Source organism: Pygocentrus nattereri, chromosome 8 (genome assembly GCF_015220715.1).
Source record: "Pygocentrus nattereri isolate fPygNat1 chromosome 8, fPygNat1.pri, whole genome shotgun sequence".
NCBI classification, from domain to species: domain Eukaryota; kingdom Metazoa; phylum Chordata; class Actinopteri; order Characiformes; family Serrasalmidae; genus Pygocentrus; species Pygocentrus nattereri.
In genome coordinates, this window is record NC_051218.1 from 10,954,255 (window position 1) to 10,967,879 (window position 13,625).

The 13,625-nt window shown below is 39.0% G+C and overlaps 1 protein-coding gene and 1 pseudogene across 1 annotated transcript; both read right to left on the reverse strand.

The window, feature by feature from the left end:
- Nucleotides 1-2,749: 2,749 nt before the first annotated feature.
- Nucleotides 2,750-9,650, reverse strand: bpgm (2,3-bisphosphoglycerate mutase). Its single transcript, XM_017690268.1, has 3 exons — nucleotides 9,573-9,650; nucleotides 6,419-7,038; nucleotides 2,750-5,209 (listed from the first exon to the last, which is right to left on the reverse strand). Exons 2-3 carry the CDS (start codon nucleotides 7,017-7,019, stop codon nucleotides 5,034-5,036), a joined length of 777 nt encoding a protein of 258 aa, XP_017545757.1. The 5' UTR covers nucleotides 7,020-7,038; nucleotides 9,573-9,650; the 3' UTR covers nucleotides 2,750-5,033.
- A 415-nt stretch (nucleotides 9,651-10,065) lies between these two features.
- On the reverse strand, nucleotides 10,066-13,334 carry LOC108416436 (annotated as a pseudogene).
- Between the last annotated feature and the right edge of the window lie 291 nt (nucleotides 13,335-13,625).

Sequence of the window (13,625 nt, forward strand, 5' to 3'; positions counted from 1 at the left end):
AAAGTTATCATTTTGGAGATATACGGTTTTGTTCCGACAGCAGCGATACATTTTAAAACATGAGCGAGGTGGTGAAGGCAAAATAGTCCCCAAAGAAAACATTTTTTTCCAGATTCGTCACTGTTTTACAATTTTCAACATTACATAAAAACTTAGAAGACGGGTAGGTTCACTGGTCATTTTGGATAATAAACATATTTGCTATAGTTTTGTTATAGAAAAGTGACCCCTGGTTCCCACCACCACTGTAAAGACATCAGTCATTAATTTTCCCTTTTATGAATGACTTTTTTTTACATCTCACCCACTGAATCATGCAGAAATAAAGGTGGAATTCCCCTTTAAGTTCGTCAGATATATTAGCATATTATGAGAATAAACTACATTATTGGAGAACAATGAGAAAAGAGAGAGAGAACTACTGAGTTGACAGTAATCTTTTATCTCTAAACTGACCACTCAGCAGAGACACTAAACACTTTCAGTGCATTCAGACTTATATTTAACCTGTGTATAATATGTGAACATGTTGTTTGTGTCAAAACAACATCTGAAGGAAAAACAAGAAGTAATAAACAGGAATGAACTAATCTGCTAGGATTTCTGGGTGACTCCACCACCACATTCTCTTATTGTAAGTCTGTTCTTCTCACTTAGATGAGTAGAATTGAATTTTCACTCAGCACAAACAATTTGCGTGTTTAACTGCAAATAATAGCCCAAAAAAGAAGTAAATTGATTTTTTAAAATTAAATTTACTTTTGTTGTTATCTTCTTACACATTATCAATCGCTTGTTCTGTATCAACTGAGCAACACTGTAAATGAGGGTCACCCTCAATGTACTGTGAGATTCAATAAAGGTTGATTGATTGATTGATTGATTGATCGATTGATTAACTTGATCATTTACATTTTCCAACTTACATTTCATAATTTAAGTACAAACATCAGGGTAGCAGAGGAACATGTTTTTTGGCAGTGTGGGAAACACATTCTGTGAGCTCTTCTCCTCCTTTCTACACGCATCTTCCAAAATTGCTGGATATGTGTTAGCTCATCTGCTTTTATCAGTTTCTGTCCCTGTAGCAGTGAGTTTACGCCATCAGCTGGGTTGCGGCCTTGTTTGAATAGACCACATAAAATCACTTTTGAGACATATTTGGTAAGGGAAAGAGAGCCCAGGCTGCTGAGATCTGCACTACATGTTTAAGGAAAGAAATATCCATGTAAACATCAGCCCTGTGGTAAATGGTTTAGGCCATCAGCCAGCTTCTCTTAACTCAGGCTTGGGGTGGAAACACTCACAGCATCAGTCAAGCAGTAAAGAAATGCAATATGTAGTTATATATTTCGCAGGAATCCAGAACATACATGGGTAAAGGTTCACAGGAGGCAAGTTTCCACGTCGTGGAGTTGTTAAGGAATCTAAAACAGGGCTGCTAATCTGGTTTCTGTATGACATACCACTATCTATAAAACCAGACAAACGTAGGAATGAAATTCAGACTTTGAGAAGGCCTCTACTATTGGTTTAGCTATGTGACCTTTTGCACTGCAAAAAATGATCTTTGCAAGTAAAATCATCTTCAGTCCAGTCAATAAAATCCTAATATTTCTAATATTTTTAGATTGTTGTAAGAATATCACCTGATTTCTTCTCCGTCGGGGGTGCTGGAGCCTATCCCAGCAGTCATCAGGCAGAAGACACCCTGGACAGGTTGCCAGTCCATCGCAGGGCAGACAGACACTCACACCCAGGGGCAATTTAGCATGTCCAATTGGCCTGACTGCATGTCTTTGGACTGTGGGAGGAAACCAACGCAGACACAGGGAGAACATGCAAACTGCACACAGAAAGGACCCCAGTCACCCGACAGGGGAATCGAACCCAAGCCCTCCTCGCTATGAGGTGACAGCACTACCCACCGCACCACCGTTATGACTAGAACTAAAACATTTAAACTATTTCTACAGTATATGAATTTTCTTATTTCAGATTGTCATACAGTTTCAGAAACTGCATAAACTGAATGACTGAAGTTTTCATTATTTAGCTACATGAGCTTCTAGCTCTAGTGCAAAACTAATGAAGCAAACATCAACTATGTCTTGGCTGATTGAGTAAGACACTTGAGTAAGAAGCAAATTATGTATATTGGATTTTTGGCCAAATTATCACATTAAAGGGCCCATATCCTACATTTTTTTGTACTTTATTATTTTCCCCCTGAGGTCCACTTATAATGCATGTTATGTACCAAAAAGTTTTTTTTTACATGATCATGTTCCAGCTTCACTTTATCCCTTAGAGTTAAACAGGCTTTGCTTGCTACTGTGCCTTTAAGACTGATATATGTAAATGAACTCTGTTCTGCTCAGTACAGGTCTGACATAAACAGTAAGGGCAAGTTTAACAGACACACAATATGTCTTTGTTTCCAGGATTTTGGGCTCTTTGGAGCACTTTCTGAGCCAAAAGCACCAGATCTTCAAATGGATTCCTGTGGGGTGATAATATAAGAATAATTTCCGCCGACATGACATATCTAAGCCCAGATGTCATATGGTGCATTAACATACTTCTAATTACCTCTTCCTTGTGTCATAAATGCTTCTGCGAAAACGTTTCTGTCTAGAAAACACTGCAGCTGACCTGCATGTCAGCAGAGCAGCACCTCCTTCTGGTAAATGTTTCTGAGGTTCTCAGAATAATGATTTTCATGCAGTCAGGTCCAAAAAACACCTTGTACAACTAGAGCCAGTAGTTTTATTGCACTTTATATCTGCATTTTACAGTCCAGCAATGAAAAAGAGCAGATTGAAGGGAATCCTCTCCTTTTTAAACAATCCGAGAACCTTATTTAGACCCTGTGGAAGCACATGAGTTTAGAACCATAACTCATTATAGCATTACATTAAACTGCATCACCAAACAAATGTTTATGCTTCAGCAATGAAGATGAGCTTTGCACATCACCATGAAATAAGTCATAAATAACAGCAGTAGTTCTATAACATAACATAAAATGAAGTAAAAATAAAAGCATGGACACAGACTGAAATTCACTATAAATACAGTACAGTATCAAACACACAGTGACAAAATACGAACACAGGACACAGTGAACACAGAAGGCTTTCAGACTTAAAAACCCTGATCCATCCAGTAAAAATCATGCATGAAAACCATGAGTTTAGTCAGCGATTACCCTTCAGTTATTTAATCAATTTAAACTTAAAGCAGCCATTATGTACAAGTTATTCATTTTTCAGTATCAGGATAAAAGCAGAAAATATACAGTCTAAGGAACGAAGACCACATTGAAAATCTAGTATTTTTTCATTTAAATCTGCAAATAAATAACGAAGTTTTAGAATATTGAAAATGTAAAACCAGGAAAAGTTGTAACAATTAAAAAGAGGAAGTAATATTCAGAATTCTGCACTACTTATAGATCACTATTGAACTTGAAGCGAATATGTGAAATCAATCATATTAAGACCTTGGTAAAAAAGGTTACACACTGCTTTTAACTTTATTACTTCCATTGAAGCTCATGTTCAGATGACTCTCAGGTGATCTACTTATCAGAGACCTCTGCTCAAACTTGAGGAGTCCCTGCCAGCTCGAGCACATGCTGTCATTAAAGTGAAAGAAGTACAGACCAAATACTAAAAAACTCTAAGATTCATGTAAACCAGTGGTGTCCAATCTTATCTGCTAAGGGCCAAAGTGGCTGCAGGTTTTCACTCTAATAAAGCTGAAGCACAGTTGGTCTTAGCATTCAAACATTTCATCAGGTGACGTCCTGCTTTGTTGGAGTGAAAACCTGCAGCCACACTGGTCAAAATTTCTACTTTACTCTCATATTGTTAAAATGATAGTGTCCTTTGTAAACGTTTTCACCAGTGCCCTCAGACTTTTGGCTCCCACTGCCATTGTTGAGGCTGCTTTGTAACTTGTACTTAATGCCTGTTTTGACTGGAAATTCATTAAACAGGTGGTCTCCTGCACAGCACCGCATGGACTGTTTGCTTACAGGCTGAATCACATTATGAACGCTGAGCTTCTGGCCCACCAACTTCATGTCAATGGACTTTCAAAATACATCATTCATCAGAGTTTCCAACACAACACAAACATACATTTATCAGAAATGAGACTTATTACAAGATTTGTGCATTAAAAAAAATAAATAAATAAGTTACTGAGTGTGTAACCAGTGGTATTATTTAAATACTAGCTAATATTTAAGGTGCACAAACAAACCTAATACTTAGGATGAAGTGACATTCACAGCACAGGGCTTACCTAACTAAAAAAAAAAAAAACACAAGCAAATCTGAATGCTCCTTTGTCTTACTCAATTAAAATATGGCAGCAGGGTATGTTTCCATCCAAAATAACTATAGGCATGTGAGTACAAGTGGATCTATGAGAACAGGCTCACTGGTGAAGTCATGTCAGGATTAAACTGTCCCCGCTGGTAATCATGTTGAGGTACATTTTGTTTTTAAGTGCATAAACTGTTAAAATCCTGTAAATACATTGAAGCAGCTGGTAATGCCTTCTACTAAAACATCATTATGTTAAAAATAATGGATACTCCCTTTTAAGACAAAGGCACCATTGGCCTTCTATATTCAAAGACAAATTTAGCAAATAATAATAAAGCTGCAAGCATACTTCACTACAGAGCAATTATTACAGCTATATATCAGCCTACTGTAATTCTCATATACCAAGGTCTTTTACCAATACAAAAATATATGCCTATCCTTTCAATAATCAGCGACTCTCACCCTGTCCAAGCAGGACAGGTTTTTGCAAGCCTTTTTTAAATTTCTGCCAGATTCCAAACTCACACTAAAACCAGTAACTACGCCAATTTGACCACAAAATGTGCACAGTGTAACTACATACTCTTTTCAGTGCATCATGAACAAGATACCTCCTACTGTCACCTCTGTCAACCTTATAATCAATAAACAGACTCGTCAAGAGCAAATCATCCCTAATAAAACCATTATTTAGTTCACTGCATTAGCTTTTCCTTGATCTTCCACTTTTTTGATAGCTGCCTGAATTTTGGCTTGGTCACCCAGGAGCTCTCGAGGTTTAACAGGCCGAAGATCTTCATCCAACTCCAGCAGAACTGGTATCCCAGTGGGAAGAGTGACATTGACTATTTCAGTATCAGATACACCTGTTATAAAAAAGAATTAATGATTTATTACAAAGGCATAAAAAACAGACACTGCCATTTATTATTTTTTATTTGCCTATTACTCAGGTAGCCAGCATTAGCCTAAAAAAGTATCAGTCCATTTTCAGTTGACAGAATTGTGAGGAATGTAGAGCAAATGGGTCGAAAGTTGAGCTAATAAACCAACAGGTGCTCATCATTTCAGATATTTCAGGCTGTGACATAACCAGTTAGGTAACAGCAAAGGAGACTGATGACCAATATTTATTATATGCTTATAAAAGGTCAACAGAGCAATAACCCAGAGCCCTAGGCAACTTTATATCTGTGGCCTTTAGATCTATTCCTTGGTCCCAATACTGTTCTTAACATGTCCTTGTTGACTTCACTGCAGAACTCTGAAGTGGCCACTTGTTGCAGGGCAAAGGAGAAGGGATAACAAGAATACACTTATCACTTCACTTTGAGGGCAAAGAATACTTGCCCTCAATTATATTCTTTAAAAAGTGAATATAACTTTGAAAGAGGTCTATAAAAGGAATTGTGAGCCTGTCTTCCCATAATAAAACACGATGACTACTCAAAAAGTGATTTCAGCATTTAAATACTGGCACCTCAGAAGGTTCGCAGAGTACATATTATAGCTTCAGGGGTACAATCATAATGCATTACTATTATTTGCTAGCTATGTAGACCTTATTTTGCTAGCAAAGTAACAAAGCTGTATCAGGCTTCATGTATAACACATTATGTAGTTTACTACATAAACCCCAGTTTGAACATAGGAACTCAAATGTTATACTTATGAAATATTATGTACTGAATACTGAGGATTATTAATTATTTTAATTATTGTCTTTTCTCAAATTTGAATAGGTAGCTGCAAGTTTGCTATTATTTTTGGGCAGATTTTGCACATGAAGTTTACACTTGTGCTTTTTCAATCCTTCACTTATATAATCCTTTGCTAATATAGCAAAGCAACAGCCCTTAAGATGGTGTCGAGCAGGCTGGCGAGGCCAAGGGCATAAAATAATTCTGGGTTATAATGTAAATGTTTTCCTTTATTTGATGTTAAATAAATGGGCAAAGATGTCCTTTTAATAGAACACTAGTCTCTGTGTATGAAATCTAAATTCATGAGACTGCCAAACTGAAAATATTTTCTGTAGATTTGAAGTGAGAAATAAAAATGTGCTCATTGTTTACCTTCTAGATGTTTCAGCAAAGCTCTGCAGCTGTTTCCATGAGCTGAAATAAGGACTGTTTGGCCACTCTTGATTTCAGGAACAATGATGTCATTCCAATAAGGCAAGAGTCTTTCCAGCACTTCCTTCAGGCTTTCAGTTTTGGGCAGCTTCTCTTTGGGCACATCACACGTCTTATACCTGCGATCATTGTAGATCTCTGCAAAATAAGGATGTGACTCATCAATGGGGGGTGGAGTGATGTCATAACTCCGCCTCCACAGCTTAACCTGCTCCTCGCCGTGCTTCTGGGCCATCTCGGCCCGGTTCAGGCCAATCAGAGCCCCATAATGACGCTCGTTCAGCCTCCATGACTTGGTGACAGGGACCCACTCCTGGCCCATGGCCTCCAGCACAAGCCAGGCTGTTTGAACGGAGCGGCTGAGAATCGACGTGAAAACATGATCAAACTTGTAGCCATGCTCCTTCAGCAACCGGCCGCACTCCTGAGCCTCCACAACGCCATTCTCACTCAGCTTCTGGTCCACCCAGCTGCAGAAGCGGTTCTCTTTGTTCCACGCCCCCTCACCATGCCGCAGCAAGAAGAGTTTGTGCTTCGACATTAAGGAGTAGTGTGAAGGCCTGAAAGAGTAAGAGGCACTCAGATGAAAATGTACTGTTCCTAAATAGGAAACAACACTGCCATGTCCTATTTAGGTTTGTAAAAATCCAAAGGTGGTGATTTTGGAATGTTTAAATTCAACAACAATCTATTATAATGACATTAAATAAAATAAGCACTCATCAGTGTTAGTGTGACTTTGTCCTGCCCAGTGCATTGTGTCATCTGGAACCTCATCCATCAACAGCCTGGGGCCCACTGGTCGCAGCCTAGCTTTCATGGTTGCTAGCACATCAAATCCCAGAATGCAAGCATCACCCACCTCCACTACATAGAACCAGTGGAGTAAAATTCTCCCCTCAACCTTAAGTGTCACTCATTGCTTGCCATCTATCTGGACAGTCTACCCCATTATGGTCTTCATTCTCACCTTTGTTGGCTGCCATGACTGCTTGCATGACAGAACCTCTGGTTTAATTAGGCTGATTATGGATCTGGTATTAACAAGGGCCATGCAGTTGGCATGGCACCCTAAGATCTCTGATATGCCCCTGTCGCCTAAACTGCTGCCATTTTACCCTGGGTCTGGGTGCTTGCTGATCATCGTCTCAGCAGGCACTGAGCCCACAGGACCTACAGCCTTACTGAGCCCCACTTGCTTACAAACACGGCATGCTGCCCCTGAAAATGCCCTGTCGACCACTGTGGTCCAACCTCAGTTAACCTGTGTGTGGGATGCCACACTTCTTCACCCATCATGCCTCAAGTCTTTGGGAGATCACAAGGAAAACATGCCTCCAGACTGTTCTCTGTCCTGGCACCAAGGTGGTGGAATGAACTTCCCCTAAGTGTCCGAACAGCAGAATCACTTGCTGTCTTTAAACGACGTCTGAAGACCCAACTTATCTAATCACTAACACTGTCTATTAAAGATCTTCACCTCTTTTATTGTTCACTGTATTACAAACTTTTTTTTTCAGCAGGTTTAGTGTTGTGTAGACTCTGTGTTGAGTTGTAGGTATTTTTCTACTTGTTGTATTTGTTTAGGTCTCAATGAATAGATAACTTCAGGTAGCAATTTAGAGCAAAGCTCTTTAAAATTATGTCGACCTTTATTAACATGAGATATTCTGAAGTAATGACAAGCACTTTTGTAAGTCGCTCTGGATAAGAGCGTCTGCTAAATGCCATAAATGTAAATGTACTAATCCCTAGGGCAGAAGGATGGCCCATCCCCTAGTCCCCCATGCTTTGTGCTATCTTGCTGCTTTCTTTCGCTGTCTTCTGGCGAATATACTCTTTCCCTGGAACCGACAGCCCAGTTATTTGCAGTGTCTTCTTGTTCTCTGCCAACTTTGCTTCCCTCTGCTGCTTCAGAGCCCTCCTGGCACTCCTTAATTGGTGAGTCCTCCCAGCACTCCTTAATTGGTGCCCAACGCCCCTCCCCCCAGATCCTTGGGCTTCCCATGTGTATTTGTTGCAGCTTCTGGTGCCGTGTCACACCATTGTAGCATGTGGGATACACAAAGTGTTCATGCCTGTAATACAGCTTTATTTTGCCTAGGAAGTCAAAGTAGAAGAGAAGAAAATCGAATTTATTGCCAAGAGAAAAATATGTTCTTTAAACCTCTACCACAGCCGTGCCCAGCCACAGAATCCAGCCTGGATTTATAAATTGGTAAACAAACCTCGGTGTTGGCAACACCCAGTACCTACTCAACCTGCTCAACAGTATGCATAATCTGATTATCATGCATACTGAACATGCAAAAATAACTTTTAATTACTGTGTCACAGCACATATCAACGTTTTTCCAGCATTTAAGAGCAATTATTAGGTAGCTATATTTCATAATGGGATCTGAAAATTAGGGGAAAACTTCCACCAATACCTTGTACCAGTGTTTGTCATAAAAGAACTTGACTCATTGCAAGGCATTGGAACATCTCTGTTTCAGTGTACACTTTATGATTAATACACTTCTCCAACACTCTGCTGTAAGACCATGGAGAAATTTACACTGCACTAACAGCATGCTCTTGTGGCTCCCTTGGGGACCCCCTGTCCTGCCCAACTTCTGTTCTCAGGCCTTTTCGTTGTGAGCATACTTTTATTTTCAAAGGACAAATAAATTAAATGCAAAAGGGAACGAATACACGATAAACACGTATAATGTTCGAAGGCGGTAACAGGAGCTTAACAGCAGATCGTAGGCAAAAAGGTTAGAGGTCAACAATTAAATGTCAGGGGGCTAGCCTGTAGCAGCAGACTGACCAACACTGTCAGCTTTACAACAAATACACATGGAAATAAACAAATGAAGCCTGAGAACCGAACGAAATGCCAAAACGAAAATAATGCAGTAAATACGCGTCTTCATTTATTTCACCACAAGCTCAGAAGGTCTGCGCTCAGAAAAGCATTCATCACTTCCTTGCTAGCTAACAACGTCCAAGCCACGCTGTTAAGACGTATATAAGCCAAAAGACACGCGAACGTTCCTTTATATAGATATGAACGCTAAAAGAGTCGAATGACTCGTTAAATACTCACCTCAGCAACAAAACTGACAAGTACTTAAGCTGTTCTCCACCATATACGGCTGACAGAGGAACCACTGTCAACACAACCTTTCTTAGGAACGACGTATTCTTCCAGCCAATAGGAAGCCGAAGTGACCAACACGGAGGCGGGACAATCAGTCCCGTCGCCCAATAATAGACATGAGGAAAGCTGTGACGCAATAGCAGTGCGGGCGTTGGGCCATTTATGCTTCCTAAGCCGCAGCACGTTTCGAAGCATCTAAAAGAAAATCATTTTCTATTTATTAGACTGTTAAGACAAATATGTATCACATACAGGCGATATATTACCATTTTTGGCCATAATTATACAATTAAAATATAATAATGATGTCTAAATAGGTCCTGTGTTCCATTTTTATGGCCCAAAAATATATTCTGTACATTTTCCACTGATATCTGATCATTACAGCCTAACAGAATATTACATTAGTGAGACAAGTAGGTTAAAATTTACCCTATTATTAAGATGCTGTGACCCCAAACATCTTCTTCCTGCCTTCCATGCCAGACATGGCATCCACATTCTTCCTCCAGTCAGTCATCTCCTCTCTCTGTGGAAAGGTAAATATTTTTAATATGGATTTAGCCCAGTAGACTGCAGGCTTATTACACGGTTATTATTCTTAAGACCTTACTGTTAATTCTTCAGTAATTACTGCGAAACTGATGTGTAATGATAGCGAGGAACCCGAACGTAGTGGTGCTTAGTAGTGTGGTATTTTTCTAGCTCTAAAATAACTAAGCAGATAAAAACCAACTGAGTATGGACATTACCAAACTGTGCTGGACACTGGCCTTCCAAGACTGTAGCCCAACACCCTTGGTTTAAGGGGTTAGCTCAGCTCAAGCACTTACAAGCTTAAGCACTTTAGCTTAAGACCCACCCTCAGTACTCTGGAAGAGTGTAGTATTTTAACCCCTTGAACTTTGGTTTTGATATTCAGTTAAACTTCATCTTCATTTTAACATTTCTTAAACTTATTAAACTAATATGTAAGTTATGTAGGTATGAGAGTGATTTAAGGAGTTAAAGTTCAGCCATAACATTAAAACTCCTCGTATCTACACTCGTCCATTTTATTAGCTCCACTTACAATATATGTGCACTTTGTTGTTCTACAAATACAGACTGTAGTCCATCTGAATACTTTATTAGCCCCCTTTCAGCCTGTTCTTTAATGGTCAGGACCACCACAGAGCAGATTTTATTTTGGGTAGAGCAGTAACACTAACGTGGTAATGGCGTGTGTGTTGCACTAGTATGAGTGGATTAGACACAGCAGTGCTGCAGGAATTTATAAACAGTGTAAAAACTCCAGCAGCACTGCTGTGTCTGATCCACTTGTACTAGTGCAACACACACTAACACACCACCACCACATCAGAGCCACTGCAACGCTGAGAATAATAATAATATAATAATAATAATAATAATTCACCCCCTTAAATAATACCTGCTCTGTGGTGGTCCTGTGGGGGTCCTGACCACTGAAGATTAGGGTTCAACAGTGGGCTAACAAAGTATGCTGAGCAACAGATGGACTACAGTCTGTAACTGTAGAACTACAAAGTGCACCTATATAGTAAGTGGACCTGATAAAATGGACAATGAGTGTAATAAACTTTACCTTCTCTTCCTCTTTCTTGACTGTCTTAAGGTTGGCCTTAAAGTCAATAGAATTTTTGTGTTTAGACCCAAGCAGAGCCCCAAGCATGGCACCCACAGACACCCGGACCTCTTCAGGACAGGTCTCTTCATTTTGCCCTTCAGTTCATAGATTTTGTGGTTCAAATCTGCAATCTGAAACAATAATCCATCCATCCATCCATCCATTTTCTAAGCCGCTTCTCCGTCAGGGTCGCGGGGGGAGCTGGAGCCTATCCCAGCAGTCCTCGGGCGGAAGGCAGGATACACCCTGGACAGGTTGAAACAATAATAATAAACGATAAAAAAAAAACAAAACGATAATTTACCAAAACTTTGCAGAGTCTGATCTTTACCAACTCTGCTAAAGGCATTCAAGCAACCTTTAGAAGGTGGTTATTTAACTGTATATTATAAACAACCAAGTCATAATGCAATGTATATTGTGTAGACAGCATGCTGTGGTATGTGTATTAGGAGCTCACCTTTTTCATTTTTAGCAACTTTAGCTGCAATGTTGTAGCGTTCTTCATCAACAACATTGATTTTCTGAGGCAGTTCTCTGCATAGGTTCCGTGAAATCAACAGTAGTTGGATTAAAACATACAGCCAACAGGAACAGATATGATACATGATTTGGGACTGTTGGAAGTGTGCTGTTAATAATATTAGGGCACCTGTAAATCACAGATATACCAGCTAACTTAAGAAGGGGCACTCGTTCATTGAGGGTGTTCCCCCTCTCAATCTTTTTCTGTTTCTTCTCTACGTCTAGCAAAATGTCAGCCTTCTTCACTATTTTAGTCTGTAAAATGATACACTACATGTTCCGAACAACTGAGGAATCGAGGTTTGAGGTATGATACTAAAGTTAAATTAATTAGACACTTCTAATCACAAGTGGAATAAACAGTTGACTTGAGAAATAATAACAGTAATAGTATAATAATAATTAATACTAACGTTTAAGAACACCTGGCATGATGCTGAAATCTTTAGCCTTTTTTATGAATTATATAAGAGCTATAGGTTTAGAAAAGACATTCTTAAAATAATGTGTAAAATCACTTGATGTACATTTACTAGTGATGTATTTACTAGTCTGTAGTTCAGGCTGAAGCTGCTATATATGAGAGTCTAGTGGAGCTATGTCTCAATACCTAGTGAGCTTTTCCACATAAGCAGTAGTGTAAACTAACAAATGTGCACCTCTGACATAAAGGCTGTCTTAATTATTATGTACCTTAAATATGTTGCCTCCTAAACTGTCTTGTTTTGGGGAAATTTTAAAGCATTTTAAAGGTAATGGACAGTATCACAAAGGCAATAATGGAGATAATTGGTTATCTTTTTAGACAGCAACAATATGTTGTTTTTTTGGATGCTGGTATGCTGGCCAACCATGCTGAGTGGCCAGCTAAACCAGCACCAGACTAGCCCAGACTAGCAACAGACCAGCACCAGACCATCTTAGATCAGTGTGGAATGCTGGCCGTGCTGTTATTTTAAGCAGGGCATCATTTGACTTCATTTTATTTTAGATTTGCCTGATATCCTGTTAGTTTGTGGCATAAAGACTATGTTTTATCAAGAGTATTTGTAGATTAGCATGCTAGCTAGCTTTGTTGCTTCAGGGTAAACAACCTAAATATGACTAGCTAGCTGATCATTATGGTAGCAATGTGGGGTTTTCATGGAAAGTTAGCTCTAACTATGAGAAATCATTAGGTTTGTCCATAGCTAGCTGGCTATTTAGCCTTCACACAAATTTTGTCTTCACATAAAACTTTGTCAAACTCTTTGATGTCAGATCTTGACTGCAGAGATGAGCCACAGCCAGTGCAGTGGGTGGGAGCCACTGGTGATCAACTGCTGTCAACTCAATTAGTTGTCTTATAATGTTTCACGTTGGTTGAAATGCTGTATGTATGTAGGCAGGTGGGAAAGCAGGAGAGCTCATTAGATATGAAGACATAGCCACAGTGTCAAGCATAAGTAGGCCTAAATAATATTAAGTGTCTTACTTTGTTTTTTGCTTTGTTATTTTGAGTTTAGGATTATTCTCACTCACCTTTCTACAGCCATTTGAAGTAAAAGGGCATATTCACAACATGTAAATAGAAGATAAACATCTCAAATTAAAGATACACAGCAAAAAAAAAAACAATATAAAATACTTTAAAACCGTGATGGGAGATACTTAGAAATGATTACTCATTTTTCTGGTTGCTAGAAAAGTTTTTAATATGATACTTTTAATGATATTTTATTGCCATTATGTATTATTTACTTCCATTACATGAGTCAGTCTGTTTACATTCTGTAACTGTGATTCAATTTGTAAAAAAAGTCTTCAAAATATCTACGGGACCAAAT